General features: G+C 43.5%; 2 protein-coding genes and 1 long non-coding RNA gene across 4 annotated transcripts; 1 reads left to right on the forward strand and 2 right to left on the reverse strand.

Moving 5' to 3' along the window:
* Nucleotides 1-3,124: 3,124 nt before the first annotated feature.
* LOC110783804 (classical arabinogalactan protein 7-like) lies at nucleotides 3,125-3,900 on the forward strand. Its single transcript, XM_021988184.2, has one exon. It carries the CDS (start codon nucleotides 3,247-3,249, stop codon nucleotides 3,694-3,696), a length of 450 nt encoding a protein of 149 aa, XP_021843876.1. The 5' UTR covers nucleotides 3,125-3,246; the 3' UTR covers nucleotides 3,697-3,900.
* A 9,383-nt stretch (nucleotides 3,901-13,283) lies between these two features.
* Nucleotides 13,284-14,996, reverse strand: LOC130470597 (uncharacterized). 2 transcript variants are annotated; one of them, XM_056841022.1, is made up of 3 exons: nucleotides 14,611-14,993; nucleotides 14,324-14,514; nucleotides 13,390-14,248 (listed from the first exon to the last, which is right to left on the reverse strand). In XM_056841022.1, the coding sequence occupies exons 1-3, from the start codon at nucleotides 14,729-14,731 to the stop codon at nucleotides 13,655-13,657; spliced, it is 906 nt and encodes a 301-aa protein (XP_056697000.1). In that variant the 5' UTR covers nucleotides 14,732-14,993; the 3' UTR covers nucleotides 13,390-13,654. The 2 variants fall into 2 exon arrangements, with proteins under 2 accessions (XP_056696999.1, XP_056697000.1); XM_056841021.1 differs by having other exon boundaries at nucleotides 13,284-14,248; nucleotides 14,324-14,996.
* Nucleotides 14,997-15,893: 897 nt separating this feature from the next.
* Nucleotides 15,894-17,504, reverse strand: LOC130470193 (uncharacterized). The gene is made up of 2 exons (XR_008930133.1): nucleotides 17,387-17,504; nucleotides 15,894-16,082 (listed from the first exon to the last, which is right to left on the reverse strand). It is a non-coding gene; the product is annotated as an uncharacterized lncRNA (long non-coding RNA).
* Between the last annotated feature and the right edge of the window lie 1,356 nt (nucleotides 17,505-18,860).

Consider the following 18,860-nt stretch of genomic DNA (forward strand, 5'->3'; position numbering starts at 1 on the left):
ATTAATTTAATAAATTATCTTAATTAATTATGTACCAAGTAACTCCAACTCAGATTTTGAGACATCTTTAACGTTGTGTTTGGATAGCAAGATAAAAGGAAAAAGACGGGAGTGGGAAAGAAAAAGAGGGAGAAGGTGAACTCTATTATTCCTCCAAATATCTCCAATTTTGGAGGAATGTTGTTTATTTTAGAGGGAGAAGATGAACACATCTATACTCGTTCATATAAATTAATGAACAACTATGATGTCAATTGAGATTATGAGTTTGAGGAATTTTATAGGACATAATTAAGGTTTTATAATGTTATTCACGATTGTTAGTTTAGATTATTAGTTTGTTTATCGAATAAAGTGATTTACTCTAGGATTTATTTATTATTAGATATCATTATAACTTGTGAGATTTTCAAATGTTTAAACGCTAAAGCGCAAGACTCATTTAAGAAAAACCCGATTATTAACTTGACTCGAATAATAAACGAGACATTCGGCTTGAATAGAATTTTGAGCTCAGTTGAAAACTCGGGCTCAAGCTCGAGCCACCAAAGTTAAAATTAAATAAATATAATCTGAATATAAATTAACATGGTATTACTCGGCTTGACTCGTTTACATCTCTTCTCGTATATAAGCAAATTTAAAAATGAATGAGAGGAAAAAAGAAAGTTTATAATATTTTTATTTATTTATAATATTTATGTTAACACTTAAAAGAAGTTTCTAACCATCGATTGACCATTTTTTAGTTGTTAAAGTTGACCCATTCTATTTACCATGACCTTATTTTAATTGTTTAATCATAAAATTCATGAACAACAAACATACCAAACACAGAAATAAATAACGCGTAGAAGGAAGTATCGGATAACCAAAATTCGAGTAAAAGAAAAGATGGCGGAAATAGACGCGGACATTTTACTGACTAATCACACGTGTTAATTTTGACATTGATAGTTGTCACTTCCATCACGCCATTTTTACATCTCTGACTTCTTCCTTAAACCTTTACACGTGTCCTCTTTTTTTAAGGTTCGAGGCTATGTTCTGTTTAACTTATTTTGACTTATTTCTGAAAAAATAAATTTAGATAAATTCAGTTAAATTCAGATAAGTTCAGTTAAGTTCAGATAAGTTCAGATAATATAAGTTTAGCAAAAATAAGTTTTTTTTTCAGACATTTCCACACACAAAAAAGTTTATTTCAGACAAAATATTTTTTTTCCAGATAAAATAAGTTCAGATAAGTTCGGTTAAGTTTAGATAAGTTCAGTTAAGTTCAGTCAAAATAAGTCCAATAAAACAGAGCCTTGTTTAGTTTACCATGTTTCAGAAGTTATTATTTGCGGAGTATTTCAGATCAGATCAGATTAAATATCAATTTTGGAAGGAGTATTGATATGAGAATTTACTCGGTCTTATGTAATATGGAATACTTTTTAATGTAGTTCAAGACTATCACGAGTCTTGAAGTTAGACTTTGTTTCTTTGAGCTGAATTTTACTGAAGTGGATTTTTCTAAAATTAACCAAAAAAAATAGGGAATTAGCTTTGAAAAATACAAACTCATTCCAAGATGTACTCTTGTTTGGTCTTGGTAGAGCACATGGGTAAACACGGGGATGGAAAATAGTTACATGTGATTATTTTATTAACCAATGGCATAATGGCACGTCATCTAAAATTATTACGAGGTGTTTTTTTGAGGAGCTTTAGGAGAAAGGTTTGTAAAAATTTGAATAATAATTAAATAATACCAAAATCAGTGAAAAACAAACGTGACAGAGTCTAAAATTTAAAATTAAGTATGAGAGATAAACTCACTCGAAGTATTTACAATTTTACATGCTTATTTTGTTAAATTAAAACAGAAAGGTTGAAAACTTCAAAGGTGGCAAGCAGAATTAATGCTTAAATATAAGTAATCAAACTCTCACATAATTGACAAATTAGGTACGAGTAAGAAACTTCCTAATTCCTATTTCCTAAATGTACTTGACTACTTTCACGCGGTTAATTATATCATTGTCATTTCTCACTAATTATTTTTTGAGTTTTAAAGTCAAAATTAACAAGCTTTTTTTTATTTATAATTATTTTATGACCCAAGCAATTAACAATATGTGTTCTATTTCGACTTTTCCTTTGACAGAAAATAAGTTGTACCAATTTATGTAGACACGAAATTAAGCTTACAGAGTATGTTTGAGTAAAAAATAATTTTAAAATCAACAATTTTTGAGCTGAATTAATTAACTTTTCGTAAAAAATAATAATAATTAACTTTTCTACTAATACTCGTAAAATATTACGGAGTATGTTTTAGCTTCACAATTTATAGTGTATTGTGGCATATATCTACTCTATATTAATATCGAGAATGACCTTATACATTTATTTAAACCTGTATGAAAATTTCGCTATCTAACCTAAAGTCCTAAACTAGATAATACAACCATACAGGCGTACAGGCGTACAACAAACTCATACAAAATTTATGTATTGTACACCTTAGCTTACAATGTTGTACTCCGTACAATTTATAAAAAGTTATGGATCGTTCATTTGAAGCCCACATATATCTACTTAAATAAATAGCTAAATGAACTCATTGTTTTTGTTTATTTTAAAGGCTCGTGTATGGATCGATACTCTCCCAAAAACTCAAAAATTACATACGCTCTTAATCTTGAGGGTGAAAATGAATATTATAATTTCTAAACATATGATATTACGTATTTACGTCCCATAAAAGAAGATCACACTCACTTAAAACATGATTTTAAATCCCATCAAAAGAAGATCACATTTACTCATTTTCATAATCATTTCTAAACATACATATACAATTGAATACTTGCACATTAAATCCAATTATTTGATCTTTGAAAACCTTTTCATTAAGGAAACAAATAAGATGCTTTATTAGCTAAGAATAAGAGAAACATGGAAAGTAATTAAAAGTTTATTTTACACAAAAGTATCCTCAATAATTTTATTAATATTTTTTTTAAAAAGAATGAAATTTCCAACTCATTCCACATTTCCACCGCCTTAGTCATGGCCAAACCAAAAAAGTCATCCCACCCCTCATTATAAATACTTTATTCTCTTCCTTTGTCATCTCACAACTTTTAAACCTTCTTCTTCTTTCTATCTCTAAAACCACCGTATTTTCTCTCTCTAAAACCGCCGCCTCCGCCTCCGCCTCCGCCGCATTTTCTCTCTCTAAAACAATCTCAACAAATGGCGTATAACACTAAGACTCAAGTTTTCTTCTTATTGTCCCTCTTGGTTGCCACTTGTATGGCCCAAGCACCATCACCCACCCCCGTCGCCGCCCCCGTTGCACCACCAACCGCCACCACCCCTGCACCCGCTCCTACCACCACCACTCCCGCTCCCGTCGCACCACCAACTGCCACCCCAACTCAAGCCCCAGTTGCCACCCCAACCGCCACCCCAACTGCCGCCCCAACCCCTTCACCAACCACCGCCACTGGCCCCGCCGCTTTCGTCCCAGCTCCTACTCCCGCCGCTGACGGCCCAAGTGCTGGTGGTCCCTCCGCTGACGGACCAGGTGCTGGTGGTCCCTCAGCTGATACCCCAGCTAGTGACACCCCTAACTCCGCCGGAAGGTCCGCCGTTGCAGGCGCCATGATCTTTGGTGGGTTCGTTGCTGCTTTGATGGTGTAAAAATAATCGAGTTTTCTTGGTTTTTTAGATCATTTTTTCTTTAAATTAAATTAATTAATTTGTCTTTCTTGTTTGTATTTATTTTGAATTTGATTACATTTATTTCATGGATTCTAGTTGGGCTGTCGAGTAGAAATTCTTTTGTAACGAATCCCATGTACATTGGATTATTATATTAATAAAAAAAACTTTTTTGTTATTCAACTCAATTCTTTTTTTCTATGTATATTTCGTCCTACGACTATCTCCTGAATCATGATAAAATCGTTACCAACGGTGACAAAATTAATGTACGATAAGTCTCAGGTTCGAATTCATTTTCCGTTTGTGAATCTTGGTTAAGAATGACCCCTAAAGAAAGATGGTTAAGTACGAGGGCATGCGATTTTATTGAGTTAAGCTAAAACTTGGGGTCCAACCTTTCACATTTTTCACCGTTTGGAACCTATACTTTTTTTTTCCCACCGTTTGAAACCTATTATTCATTTTCCGGCCAACATTGACTAAATCAAACAAAAGCTTAGTCTCTTGGGTTAAAAGTTGAGTCCCTTGGGTTAAGTTCCACGCGGCGACATTACATTTGCACGCCAACAACCAATGAGAAAGCGAAATAATGACCAACATGAAGAAGAAATCACATTCACCGTTGTAATCTGTTGTAATTAAATAGGGTATTTTCAATTGTAATGTGCTTGGGATTAATTGGTATATTAAGAGTTTCGACTTAGAGTTTCGACTTAGAATATTGGATTTGGAAAGATATACGATTTTGATAAATTTGATCAATTGAAATGTATTTCAATTTAGGGTTCTTAATTTGGGAGATTTTGGTTTTTATGAAATTTATCAATTGTGATTTTATGATCAGATTTTATCTGTCTTCCTAAAACTTAAATGACAAAGAATTAGAAAAGTAAAACAAAGAACGCCTTATGGCGCAAAGATTGGTAATAGTAGTGGGTAGATTTTTTATTTAATTAAAATTTGGGGTTTTGGTAAAGTAAAAGTTGGGGTGTTGGGTTGTACACTTGTACTTTAGATAAAAAAACGAGATGGCTGCAAGTGAAAAAGCCTCACTTCGGGAGAGAAGAAATCATATGAGGAGAAGTACTAGGATGATAAAGAAGTTTATTTGCAGATTTTCAGTAAAGAAAAACGCGAAATCGGAGCAATTAAATTAATTAGAGGAAGACAACAAGAGGAAACTAGGATGGAACTTAATCAGTACCTTGAATTCAACCAAGAAGCAAACAAGGAGACCAAAAGATCTTGTTTTCTCTTCATCTTCTTCCTCCCTGCTTCTTACTTTCACTCTCGCCTGTTCCGGGTTACTGAAGAAAATACAAGAAAATTTGTTTTTGTTTTTTTTTAAATATTTTGTTTGTATTTTTTATTGTATTCAATTGCATTTTTTTTTTTTTAAATTCCTTCTTTAGTTAACGGTGGGTTAAGAGAGTTAGACTATGGTTAACTCACCAGAATTTAGGTTTGAGGTCCCAAAGGGTGAAAAAAAAGATGTAGGTCCTAAAAAGTGAAAAATGTGAAAGGTTGAACCCCAACCTTTAACTTAACTCTGATTATATTGCCCTTTCTTACTCATTTGCACAGAAAAAGAATAGTGATTAATGTCTAATTGAATTACATTTCTTTTGCAATGATAGTGCATTACTACGTTTTATTTGGGTCCTAAATCCTAATGAGTCTTAACTCATACTCCCTATGTTTTATAATGTTCCTCATGTGTACTATTCACGTGGTATAAACTTTGACCGTAATTAATAGTATGATTAAGAGTATAAATGTTAACCTGTGGGATATCATTGGATTCGTTTCAATATAAATTTTCTAAATATCAATTTTTTATAATTTTTACTAATACGAAATCAAAATTATTAACGGTCAAAGTAGTGCATTGGAGACCACGCGTAATGGAAAAGTGAGGAACATTATGGAACGGAGGGAGTACACTTTACAAATGGGAAATGAGACTTGAACTTAATACTTTATGTTGTGGGCAAAATTACCGTGCCTTCGTGTACCAATGAGGACGTGACACATGGCACGTATTGCGCCCCCTAAAGCAGAAATCATACGAAGTCTACTCCGAGGCATGGGTATTAATCTAGGTATCTACAGTGTATGTATTTAAGTGTGTATAAATGTATGTATAAAACCTATACCTGGAAAGGGGCTTAATTAGTATGTATCCCAAGTGAATGACTAAGCACAATAGGCCCAAACAGCCCACTATTGCCAAAAGAGGCCAGAGAATTGTAAGGAGAAAGGACACGTGTCCTCCTCCCATTCCCCAGCCAATCATGTAAGGGGAATATTAGGTCATTCCCCCAAAAACCTAGTACTATAAATATTCCCACTTCCCTAGAAAAAAGGGTCACAATCAATACATTCTAGAGCAATTACTGCTCTGCCTTCTCTCTACTTCCTCTCTCTATAAAAATACAATCTTGTTTAATCTGTAAAAGTTACCAAGAAACCTCCCAGGTATCTCACCGGAAAAACCCCACAACATTTGGCGCCGTCTGTGGGGAGGTACGGTAACATGGAAGATCAACGACAGGACAACGATGCTGGGCGGCCTACACGCGTAGAGAGGCCACCCCTCGAAAGAGAAATGCCGACTGAACATCATACGCCGGCCACAAGAATCACTGAAGATGCCGCACGTACATTTGCGGCCGGGCACACCCCTCGTCACACTGCCGAGGTAGAGGTGCTCAGCGAGGAGGACGACCAGGCCAATCGCACCCCTCCTGGAGGACACCTGGATCCTCGGGTGGATACGGTAATAGAGGAGAACCCTGATATGCCTGTCTCTGTGGGTGCTCTTCGGGCTATTTTGGCCGAGTTCCAAGCTGATGTAGGGAAGACAGTTAATGCTGAGGTACAGAAGAGTATGCTGATTTACACCACTGCTGTGGCTGCAAATCATGAGAGGCCGGCAAGCAATAGGCCAACACTTTCTTTACGCCCCCCAAATGTCTGGACCAGGCTGACAGGCGAGGACCTAAGGAGACAGCCGCCAACAAGTCAGCCAAATCAGACCATGTCTTACCTACCACGCCGAATGCCACGGCGGCTGGTCGGAGAAACGTCCCGAGGACGTGAGCAGCCACGCGCAGAGCAGTTGCCCGACTCTGAGTCGGAACTTTCTGACACCGGGTCAACCCCCGTCATGCCGGATAGACCTCTCCCTCATCCAACTTATACGCATCTGAGCCAGGCACGTCCAGGGGCCACCCGTCCAACCCGTCAAACTCGCGGACGCGAGTCCTCCCTGCGGCTACCTTACTCCAGGCGTCAAGACCCTGTATATCACATTCAGGAGGGGGTGTCCAACATGGCATTAGGGCACACCACCCCTTTTGCAGACTCTATCATGAGAGCCCCGAGGGAACCCAAAGTCAAGCCGCCCAACATTGATGCTTACGATGGTACCACAGATCCGGACATGCACCTCTTGGTTTACCGGCATCACATGTATGTCCAAGGAACAACTGACTCAACTTGGTGTAAGTATTTCCCGGGCACACTCAAAGGAGTAGCCTCTAAGTGGTTCGAGAGACTTCCAGCCGGAACTATTCGCTCTTTTTCGGAGCTCGAGCTATTGTTCTCTACTCGGTTCATGGCTCACAAGGAAGAGAAGAAGACGAGCATGCATCTGAGTAGGATTCAGCAAGGGAAGGACGAGTCCCTGAGGAGTTATGTGAAGAGATTCAATCTAGAGGCAGGGCAAATTCCGGATTTGCCAGATGGTGTTGCATTCGATAACTTCATTCGAGGGCTTAAAAAGGGCTCTTTCAAGTTTGATCTGGTAAAGAAAAGCGTCCGAACAATGGCAGAAGTGCTGGATGAGGCGGAGGCCTTCATTCATGCAACAGAGATTTGCAGCGTCCCGAAAGACCCCAGAGGAAGTGATAACGCCGAGCTAGCGGCAAAAAAGGAGAAATTTGAAAAGAAGAACCGGCCTAACGGGACGTGGGCTATTGCAAAAGAATCAGACAGGGCCCCCGGAGCGGCAGGTCAGAAACGGCCCAGAACTTATGATCGGGAGCGTTTCGAGTATAACACAGACATGTACACAATCCTGATGGACGTCGGGTCCAAATATGACATTGATCGTCCATTTCCCATGAAGTCACCACCAGAAAGTAGGGACCCCAAACTGTACTGTCACTTTCACAGTGACATTGGGCATGACACCAATGAATGTAAGAGCTTGAAAAGGGCATTGGATGGCCTAGCCACCAAGGGGTTCTTAAAAAGTTATATCAGCAGGAACACGGGAGGTTCTGGCAAACCCTTCTACAAGAAAAACAAATCCCCCCCCTCGGAGGAAGATGGGAATCGTACCGACCCGGAGTGCGTGGCAGTCATCTCAGGAGGATTGGCCGCCGGCGGGCCGACCATGAGGGGCCAGAAGGATTATGCCAAGCGACTGGGACAAGTGATGCTGTCCGGCAAGGCCACAGTTGACCCGTTTCCAAAAGTTGAAATCGGCGAGGCCGACCGTGGTAAAATCTCCACCCCGCATGACGATCCTTTGGTAATTGAGTTAAAAGTAGCTAACCTAAGGGTTAGGCGTATTTTGGTTGATACAGGAAGTTCGTCGGACATAATTAGTCTAGAGTGCTTGAATCGGCTGCAACATGATCCCTCAAAAATTGAGAAAATCCACTATCCCATTATAGGCTTCGGAGGTAGTGTCATCCACCCAGTCGGCATAATTACCCTTCCTCTGAGGATGGGAAATAAAAAGGAATCTCGGCAAATGGATGTCCGTTTTCTCATAGTGAAAGATCTGACGGCATATAACATCATCTTGGGGCGTCCCACATTGAACAGGGCAAAGGCTGTCATTGTGACTCATCTGATGCTTCTTAAGATCATTTGTGACGATGGGAGCGTCAGCACTATACATGGTGACCAGCAACAAGCTAGAGATTGCTACCTAACCACCTTGAGTCCAGAAGCATGGGGGACGGGTGAAGAGAAAGGGACGTCGAGCAACAAACGAAAATGTGGCGACACGCAACCCAAGGTCGTCAAAGAAACATTAACTATCTCAGCAGGGCACATGGAAGAGAGACGCCCAGAGCCTGTTGGGGCCCATTTCAATGTGGTTTTAAACACAGACAAACCTGACAGAGTAGTGCCCATTGGGATTTCTCCTGACGACCCGCTGGCGGCAGAATTGGTCCACCTTTTGAGAGAATTTGAAGATATCTTTGCTTTCACGGTGGACGAAATGCCGGGTATTGACCCTGCTGTGGCCGTCCATAAGCTGAATGTGGACCCAACCGTTAAACCGGTTCGTCAGAAGAAAAGGAACCATGGGGAAGATAGAAATCAGGCGGCAGCCGCGGAAATACAGAAGTTGATGGAGGCTGGGTTCGTCAGGCCTAGTCAGTACCCCGACTGGGTTGCTAATGTGGTCCTCGTCAAAAAACCTAATGGTACCTGGAGAATGTGTGTTGATTACACCAACCTCAATAGGGCATGTCCAAAGGACAGTTTCCCATTGCCCAAGATTGACCGGCTCGTCGACTCTACAGCGGGGCATGCCATGATGAGCTTTATGGATGCCTACTCAGGGTTTCACCAGATTCCGTTGTGGCCTGACGACCAGGAGAAAACGTCATTTGTTACTGAACAAGGCCTTTACTGCTACAAGGTGATGCCGTTTGGGTTAAAAAATGCACCGGCCACTTTTCAGCGTCTTATTAACACTGTGTTCATTAAGCAGCTCGGCAGGAATATTGAAGCTTACATTGACGATATGATCGTAAAAAGTAAGCTGAGGGCGGCGCATATAACTGATCTCAGAGAGACATTTGAGACTATTCGAGCTTACAACATGAGGTTGAATCCTAAGAAGTGTGTGTTCGGGGTGACGGCAGGCAAATTCTTAGGTTTCTTGATTGATGAAAGAGGAATTGAAGCTAACCCAGACAAAATCCAGGCAGTAATTGATATGAGCTCACCAAAGACAGTGAAGGAGGTCCAGCGGCTCACAGGTTGCTTGGCCGCCCTGGGCAGATTCCTTTCCAGGGCTGGAGACAAGTGCCACTACTTTTTTAGATCTGTCAGAAAGAAGGCCAAGTTTGAATGGTCGGACGAGGCCGAGGCGGCATTGGTCAGATTAAAGGAGCACTTACACACCTTGCCTCGTCTTGTTAGTCCCTTGCTAGGAGAGACTTTGTACATGTATCTCGCCGTGTCCGAGCACTCGTTGAGTGCCGTTCTACTGACAGAGAGGGAGGGAATACAGATGCCGGTATACTTTGTCAGTCATGTTCTTCAAAATGCTGAAGTTAGATATCCTACAGTGGAAAAGTTTGGCTTAGCTCTGTTCATGGCCAGCAAAAAGCTCCGTCCTTATTTCTTAGCTCACAAAATTGTGATCTACACCGATCAGCCGCTCAAACTGCCCTTCACAAAGCTGGAGGCGTCAGGACGAATGCTGAATTGGGCAATAGAGCTGAACGCCTTTGATATCACCTATGAGCCGAGGAAAGCTGTCAAGGGGCAGGCATGTGCCGACTTCATTGTTGAAATGACGAGGCCAGACTTTGCCAAGAATACAAGCACAGTGTGGACAGTGTATGTAGACGGCTCATCCACACAGAATGGATGTGGAGCAGGGATAATCTGTCACTCCCCAGAAGGAGATACTTTTGAATATGCTATGCGATTTAACTTCCAGGCGTCAAATAATGAAGCCGAATATGAAGCCCTGCTTTGTGGCATTAAAATGTGTAAGGCGGCAGGCGCCGAGGAGATTGTAGCACTATCTGACTCCCAACTGATTGTGAGCCAAGTTAATGGGACCTACGAAGCTAGGGATCCGACTATGGTCAAATACATGCAGGCCGTCCATCAGGAAGTAGAGCCACTGAAAAGTTTTGAAGTAAGGCAAGTCCCTCGCTCGGAAAATAACCAAGCTGATGCCCTGTCAAAGTTGGCAAGTTCCGCGTCTTGTGATACCCCTCGGCACGTGTTCTGGGAGGTAAAAGAGCACAAAAGTGTTGAGCAAATGGAAGTGGAAACTCTTGACAGAACGTCCACATGGATGGATGACATAGTAAACTTCAAAATGAATGGAGTCTTGCCCGAAGACTCAAGGGAAGCGGCAAAACTTCAAAAGAAATGTTCTTGGTTTGAAATGTGGAACGGCACCCTCTACAAAAAGGCCTACTCCCGTCCTTTGTTAAGATGTGTAACACCTGAGAAGGGGCAGGAAATTTTAGAAGACCTTCATCAGGGGTTGTGCAGCTCGCATATTGGTGGAAGGGCTTTGGCTGAAAAGGCACTTCGAACCGGCTATTACTGGCCGACCCTTAAGGAGGACGCAATCTCACTGGTCAAGAAGTGTGACAAATGTCAGCGCTTTTCTCACCTAATACATCAACCGGCACGAGTTCTGACGCCCATTATAAGCCCAATTCCATTTGCTAAATGGGGGATGGATCTCCTAGGCCCATTCACGACCGCACCAGGAGGAAGGCGTTATGTCATCGTTGCCGTAGATTACTTCACCAAATGGGTGGAGGCAGAAGCGCTCAAAAACATAAAAACTGCTGATGTGAGAGAATTCATTTGGAAGAACATCATGACTCGCTTTGGGATTCCACAGGCTATAGTCTTCGATAATGGGCCCCAGTTTGAGACGCCTAAGCTGAAAGAGTGGCTGGCAGATCACGGTATACACACCTGTTTTGCATCAGTCGGACGACCCCAAGCCAATGGTCAGGTTGAGGCGTTCAACAAAATTATCTCTGAAGGAATTAAAAAGAAGCTTGACGAAGCCAAAGGTCTATGGGCTGATGAGCTGCCAAATGTCTTATGGTCCATCCGCACCACGGCTAAGAATTCAACCGGTGAAACGCCCTTCCTGCTAGCCTATGGCGCCGAGGCTGTCCTACCCATAGAAATGTGTGAGCCAACGTTGAGAGTCATGCTGTATGACGAAAATGCTAACTGGGAGACAATGAAAGCAGCCTTGGACTTTCTGCCCGAGGTTAGAGGAAATGCAGCGCTCAGGCAACAGCTGTACAAGATAAGGATGGCAAGAGAATACAACAAGAGAGTCTCTAATAGAGTGCTCAAAGTGGGAGATTTTGTCCTCAGAAAAATGGAGTCCACAGGACGAGCAAATGAACAAGGTAAGCTGACGCCCACTTGGGAGGGACCTTACGAGATCTATGATGAAGTTAGAGATGGAACCTACCGCATTCAAGACATGCAAGGCCGCCCTATTTCACGCACTTGGAATGCCGACAACCTCAAGAAATATTTCTTCTAAGATATGTGCTAAGCCTTGTCTTACTTACCACGATCCATTGCCCAAGGGGCGGCCTCTAATGGTCATAGTAGGGTAGTAATTACTTTTGTAACCGGCTAAATTCGCCTTGCAAAGTTATAAATAATACTACTCTATTTGTTTCGTAATATTTATTGTTCGCACAATGAATATAAACATATACACTCCAATGCATAACCAAAGCCTAATTGTATGACGGCCTGAGAAGTGGCCCAGATTAGCAAAAACTCAGCAAGACTAATTGTTTGAAGCCTAAGTAGTGGCCCAGATTAGCACCAAGTTGTAGGCTGATCACCTATCCAACTACCCTCCTAATATAAGCAAGCCGCTGGCCGACCAGTACAGCATAATACGTGCCAGCGGCATGAACAACTTTGAAACATAGGTTGTTCGCTCAAAAGCCCAGCGGCATGAACAACTTTGAAACATAGGTTGTTCGCTCAAAAGCCCAGCGGCATGAACAACTTTGAAACATAGGTTGTTCGCTCAAAAGCCCAGCGGCATGAACAACTTTGAAACATAGGTTGTTCGCTCAAAAGCCCAGCGGCATGAACAAACTTTGAAACATAGGGTGTTTGCTAAAAAGCGCGGCGGCACGAATGTTTGGCCGGCCAGTCCGTTTGACGAGCATGTCTAGCGGCAATCATACCTATTGATTGACTTGCGTCAATCAATATCGTTATAGACACGCTCGCCAAAGAAAGTGACGACCAAAGTAGGGCCTAGCGCATGCTCAGTTGCCAGCGGCACCAAACACTTGGAAACAAAGGTTGTCCGCTCAAAAGTTCAGCGGCACGATTAACTTCGAAACAAAGCCTAATTGTATAACTTCGAAACTTTGAAACATAGGGTGTTTGCTAAAAAGCGCGGCGGCACTAATGTTTGGCCGGCCAGTCCGTTTGACGAGCATGTCTAGCGGCAATCATACCTATTGATTGACTTGCGTCAATCAATATCGTCATAGACACGCTCGCCAAAGAAAGTGACGACCAAAGTAGGGCCTAGCGCATGCTCAGTTGCCAGCGGCACCAAACACTTGGAAACAAAGGTTGTCCGCTCAAAAGTTCAGCGGCACGATTAACTTCGAAACAAAGGTTGCTTGCTAAAAAGCGCGGCGGCACGAATGTTTGGCCGGCCAGTCCATTTGACGAGCATGTCTAGCGGCAATCATACCTATTGATTGACTTGCGCCAATCAATATCGTTATAGACACGCTCGCCAAAGAAAGTGACGACCAAAGTAGGGCCTAGCGCCTACTCAGTTGCCTGCGGCATTAACGTGCTTAGTGTACTCTCGGATGCACCTTGGCAACCATACCTATTGATTAAGCCTATTAAGCCTATTGATCAAGGAATAATCAAATTATGAAGAGCAAGTAAATGCGAGATAGGAGAAACATCAAAAAACCTATTTACTTATAAAACAACGCCCGTAGAAAGGCGTGTGAAAGTAGCTCAGAATTCCTGACCAGGAAAAAGAAAGAGAATTGTTGTGTGCTCAGCAGGCACAATGATACAGACGCCATCAGCGCCAAAACTTTACAACATAATTGTTTTTGCCCTTAGGCACTGGAACGCTTGAATAAAATTTTTTAAAAAAAATAGGAAAGGAAGCAAATCAGGGGGCGGCCGCATCGTCCTCGTCATCAGATGATACAAACTCAGGGGGCGGCTGACCAAGACGTTCAGCAGCCAACACAGCGGCACTGTGCTCCATTCGCCGCTGGAACCACCCAAGATCATACTCTGACATGTGGCTCTCCCAGGCGTGCTTAACAGCGTCCTTGGTCGCTTGTTCCCCCTGATCATAGGATTCCAGAAGACGCTCACGCAAGGTGCGAACTTGCGATCTGGCCGTCTCTAGCTCCCCACGAAGATGCTCGGCTTCCTCAGCCGCCTCCTTGACCTGAGGGTACTCCCGCAACTGGTCCTGAAGCGCCCGTATTTCCGCCGCCGCTGTCTTGGCTTCCTCGACCATTGCCACCATGTCCTTGTCCTGCGCCAAGATCTTCTTAAGCAGCTCGGCCTTGTCAGATCTCAACGCAGCCACCTCCTTCGCTTGAAGGTCTATGGTCGTCTGCATCTGCAGGCGGACCTCTTCAATGGACTTGAACGCATAGTCACCATGGTGGGTGGACTCAGCCACCTGAGCTTTGAGCTCCTCAGCAGTGCGGGCCTTCCAGCTCTTGCAGAATTCCATGCGGCAGAACAACTGCAGAAGAAGCTACATATTAGTAAATGACTCTAAAAGGGAAGACAAGTACAAGCAAGTTGGAAATAGACTTACGTCGAGAAGAGTGGCCTGGATCGCACCAAACTGGGCGTCAGTCTTGCGGCCAGGAAGAGAAGCAACATACTCAGCGGGGACGGCCTTAAAAACCTTGCGGCATATAGCCACCCTATCCTTTGACGAATAGTGTGGAGTAGCAGGTACGTTCTCATCCTCGGCAGCAGCTGCATCCTTCCCTTTGTCTTTGGCTATAGGAAAAACAATGGCCTTAGGATGACGCGGAGAGTAAGAAGAACTGCCAGAGGAGGCTCGATACGTCTGAACGACGTTCGAATAATACTTACCGCCCGAAGACCTAGCTCGGCGGGCCACCTCCGCCGGTATCTGAGAGCGGACGTCGGCCGGGATTCCCGAAAGAGGGTCCTCCACCAAGTCCACCACCAGAGACGGCTTGTCCACGCCCATCTCTTCGTCATCAGGGCATCCCCCCTCAGCAACCTTCGACTCGTCTTTCTTCACGAGACGGCGAGGTAGGGGTTTTGGCTTCTTGAAGGTACTCGGAGTCTCCGAGCCAGCCGGCACAGCTCTCTTCTTCAGCTGGGACAGAGTCGTCCCCTTCTTCTTCCCTGACGCCCTAGCCGCGTCCTTAGCTTGCTAAAAAAGAAAGGACAGTCAAATATTAGGCCTCGTCATCTATCGCAAGTCACTCACCATGTAGTGGCTCGTCATTTAAAAGGACGCCCGTCTTCAAAATGACGAGGCGTACCTCATCGATCACAAGCCACTCACAGGATAGTGGCTCGTCATTAAAAAGGACGCCCGTCTTAAAAATGACGAGGCGTACCTTATCAATCGCAAGACACTCACAAGATAGTGGCTCGTCATTAAAAAGGACGCCCGTTTTAAAAAATGACGAGGCGTACCTTATCAATCACAAGTCACTCACAAGATAGTGGCTCGTCATTAAAAAGGACGCCCGTCTTAAAAATGACGAGGCGTACCTTATCAATCACAAGTCACTCACAAATAGTGGCTCGTCATTAAAAAGGACGCCCGTCTTAAAAATGACGAGGCGTACCTTATCAATCACAAGTCACTCACAAGATAGTGGCTCGTCATTAAAAAGGACGCCCGTCTTAAAAATGACGAGGCGTACCTTATCAATCACAAGTCACTCACAAATAGTGGCTCGTCATTAAAAAGGACGCCCGTCTTAAAAATGACGAGGCGTACCTTATCAATCACAAGTCACTCACAAGATAGTGGCTCGTCATTAAAAAGGACGCCCGTCTTAAAAATGACGAGGCGTACCTTATCAATCACAAGTCACTCAATAAATAGTGGCTCGCCATTAAAAAGGACGCCCGTCTTAAAAATGACGAGGCGTACCTTATCAAGGGCAAGTCAATCGCAGAAAAGTGGCTCGTCATTAAAAAGGACGCCCGTCCCAAAAATGACGAGGCGTACCCTATCAATCACGAGTCACTTGAAAAAACGCTAACTAAGGGGCCCGTCAATAAAAAGTGACGAGGCCTACCTTAGCAAACACGGGTCAGATATCAGGATATCGGCTCGTCACTAAAAAGACGTCCACTATAGACGCTGGACGGGAGAAGTTTAACTTGCAAAAAGAAAAAAAAAAAAAAAAAAAAAAAAAAAAAAAAAAAAAAAAAAAACGACAACCTAAGAAGAATACTCACCTTCTCCTCCAACTCGGCCTTGGCTTTCTGCATCTTGGCCTCATAGATGTCCGCCATCCAATCGGTCATATCGCCCTTCCCAATATCCGCCGCCGATAGCTTGCTCATTCCTTCCTCTGTGAACAAAAGAAATCCAAAGTTAGAAAAAATGAATAGACCAACGCAGAACGGCACATAAATTGGCATACAACCTCGAGTCATGGAATATCCTAAGCCTACGGCCGCTAGAAAGGCCTCGTTCCGAAACTGGCTAATGTGCGGCAACCACTCGGCCGGCACATGGAAACTCTTATCCACTGTTAAGTGGTAAGTGTTGGCCTTGAACAGGACCATTATCTGATCCCACTCTTCGGCAGTAAGGGGGGGAAGGGGCTCGTCACGATCCATGAAGTTGGCGTCACAGTTCCAACGGCTCATTCTCTCATACATCTCCTGGTCGTCAGTATAAAACACGACCCACCTCTTCCTCCACATATGCCACTTGCTGAGCTTGCCGACCACTGTCTGGTAGGTACCACGGCTGCTCAGATTAAACCACCCTTTGGCGGCACTGGGGGAACGAGAGAGGGAGACCAGATGCAGAAAGGCGTTGAAGGACGGCTCCACGTCGTTCAATGCACATTTGGCAATGTAGCCAAAGATATCCGCCCATGAGTTGGGGGTCAGCTGGGCCACCCCAATATTGAAACCATCTAACACCTCCACAACGAAGGGGTGTGGAGGGAATCTCATGCCGAGTTTGATTGACGCGGCATACACAGGGAATTCTCCCTCGGCAAGCAGGCTGACGGTCGAGTCCAGACCGGCCGGCACGCGCATTTGGTACCCTTCCCCCACGCAGAGGTCATCCCTCATCTTGGCTCCGTGCCTGTCTAGCCACCGCATCCAGCCCACGTCTGGGTGAATCTCTGACGGAAGCAATTGGGCCTCCTCCCGTCCTCTGGGCCTAATAAGCTGGGGAGCAGCTTCTTGTTCCTCGGCGGCCGATGACAATGGAGCGACGCTTGGCTCCCCCACTGCCTGGCTCGCTGTACCCTCCGACGAGCTTGCCGCCTGCTCCCCCGCCTCGACGTACTCGTCGATCTCTTGAAAGAGTTCGGCAAATTCTTCGTCGACTGCCGAGGCGGTGGAAGAATATCTCTCCCTAGGAGGTGTCGATGCTTCTTCCCGCAAGCGCAGGCGCGTCGGATCTGCCGTTTGCTTGGTTCTAGCCATGCCTTCTGCATAGTGAACGAAGCACGGCTTAGGGGTGACCAACAATGAAGAAAAAGACGCGATTGGACGTCCGCCCCGACAAAAGATGAACGGCGGAAAAATCTTAAATAAAACCTTTAAACCCTTACCTAGTACTAAGAGGTCGGCCGCTAACAAAGGGAAAAATGACGAGAGGATAACAAAAACAAGAAAGGCGAAAACTAACCTTGAAAGATCTGCGAAGTACTTGGTGAAGAACAGGATGAGTTTCGCGAAGAACGAGATGAGTTTCGCGAAGAACGGGATGAGTGTGACGAGGAAAAGGATGAGTCTCCTGGTGGCCGAAAATCGCCTGATGGTGGTAGGAACACGCCGGAAATCGCCTATGAAAGCTCTGTGAAAATGAAATGTAAAAAATGAAATTTACCCCCCCTCACCTCTATATATAGGGAGGGGCAAAATGGAGAAAGGTGACACGTGTCACCATCTCAACACCTGACCCAAAGATGAAGATGCAAAACAAGAGTCAAGAAGCGATACCCGGAATGTGTTTCCAGAAATGCCCTTCTTGAGGGGCAAATGTTGTGGGCAAAATTACCGTGCCTTCGTGTACCAATGAGGACGTGACACATGGCACGTATTGCGCCCCCTAAAGCAGAAATCATACGAAGTCTACTCCGAGGCATGGGTATTAATCTAGGTATCTACAGTGTATGTATTTAAGTGTGTATAAATGTATGTATAAAACCTATACCTGGAAAGGGGCTTAATTAGTATGTATCCCAAGTGAATGACTAAGCACAATAGGCCCAAACAGCCCACTATTGCCAAAAGAGGCCAGAGAATTGTAAGGAGAAAGGACACGTGTCCTCCTCCCATTCCCCAGCCAATCATGTAAGGGGAATATTAGGTCATTCCCCCAAAAACCTAGTACTATAAATATTCCCACTTCCCTAGAAAAAAGGGTCACAATCAATACATTCTAGAGCAATTACTGCTCTGCCTTCTCTCTACTTCCTCTCTCTATAAAAATACAATCTTGTTTAATCTGTAAAAGTTACCAAGAAACCTCCCAGGTATCTCACCGGAAAAACCCCACAACACTTTATACGTGGGCAATCAATCTTGGTCACTAGGCCAAAATATATACTCATCTATGTATTTCAAATTTACAAGTATATATATATAATTAATCTTTTTCTTGTAGTTCAAATTTATAAGTATAATTGATCTTTTTCTAGACTCGAGGCAGAAAAGAAAAAGAAAAAGAATCATAATCGTCTATGGTAACCAATTGAATGCAAATATATTAGGTGTATCCGGGTGTACGACATCTTCTCTCAGTTTTTCCTTTATACGTAAGAAGAAAACGCGAGAGGGATCACGGGCACCCGGGTGCATCTTATAATTTTCAATTTAATGAGATACTGACATCTTATACCCTTTTAAAAGCAAGGAGTGAGAATTAACTATTCATCCAATACTGTTGTTACAATTTTACCCCCGACTCTAACTCTTTACTACGGTTTTATCCGAGCTATTGGATGTTGCCACGTGTTGAAACTCACTGATCTCAACCTCTTGCTTTATTCCTCCTCTTCGTTTTCTGTTTCACCCTTTCTCTTTCCTCTCTTCTTGCGGGTCATTTTCGATCCCTGTTTTCTTCTCCTTCTACCTTGCGACTCTCTCCCCTCCTCCCT

Source organism: Spinacia oleracea, chromosome 3 (assembly GCF_020520425.1).
Source record: "Spinacia oleracea cultivar Varoflay chromosome 3, BTI_SOV_V1, whole genome shotgun sequence".
NCBI lineage: Eukaryota > Viridiplantae > Streptophyta > Magnoliopsida > Caryophyllales > Amaranthaceae > Spinacia > Spinacia oleracea.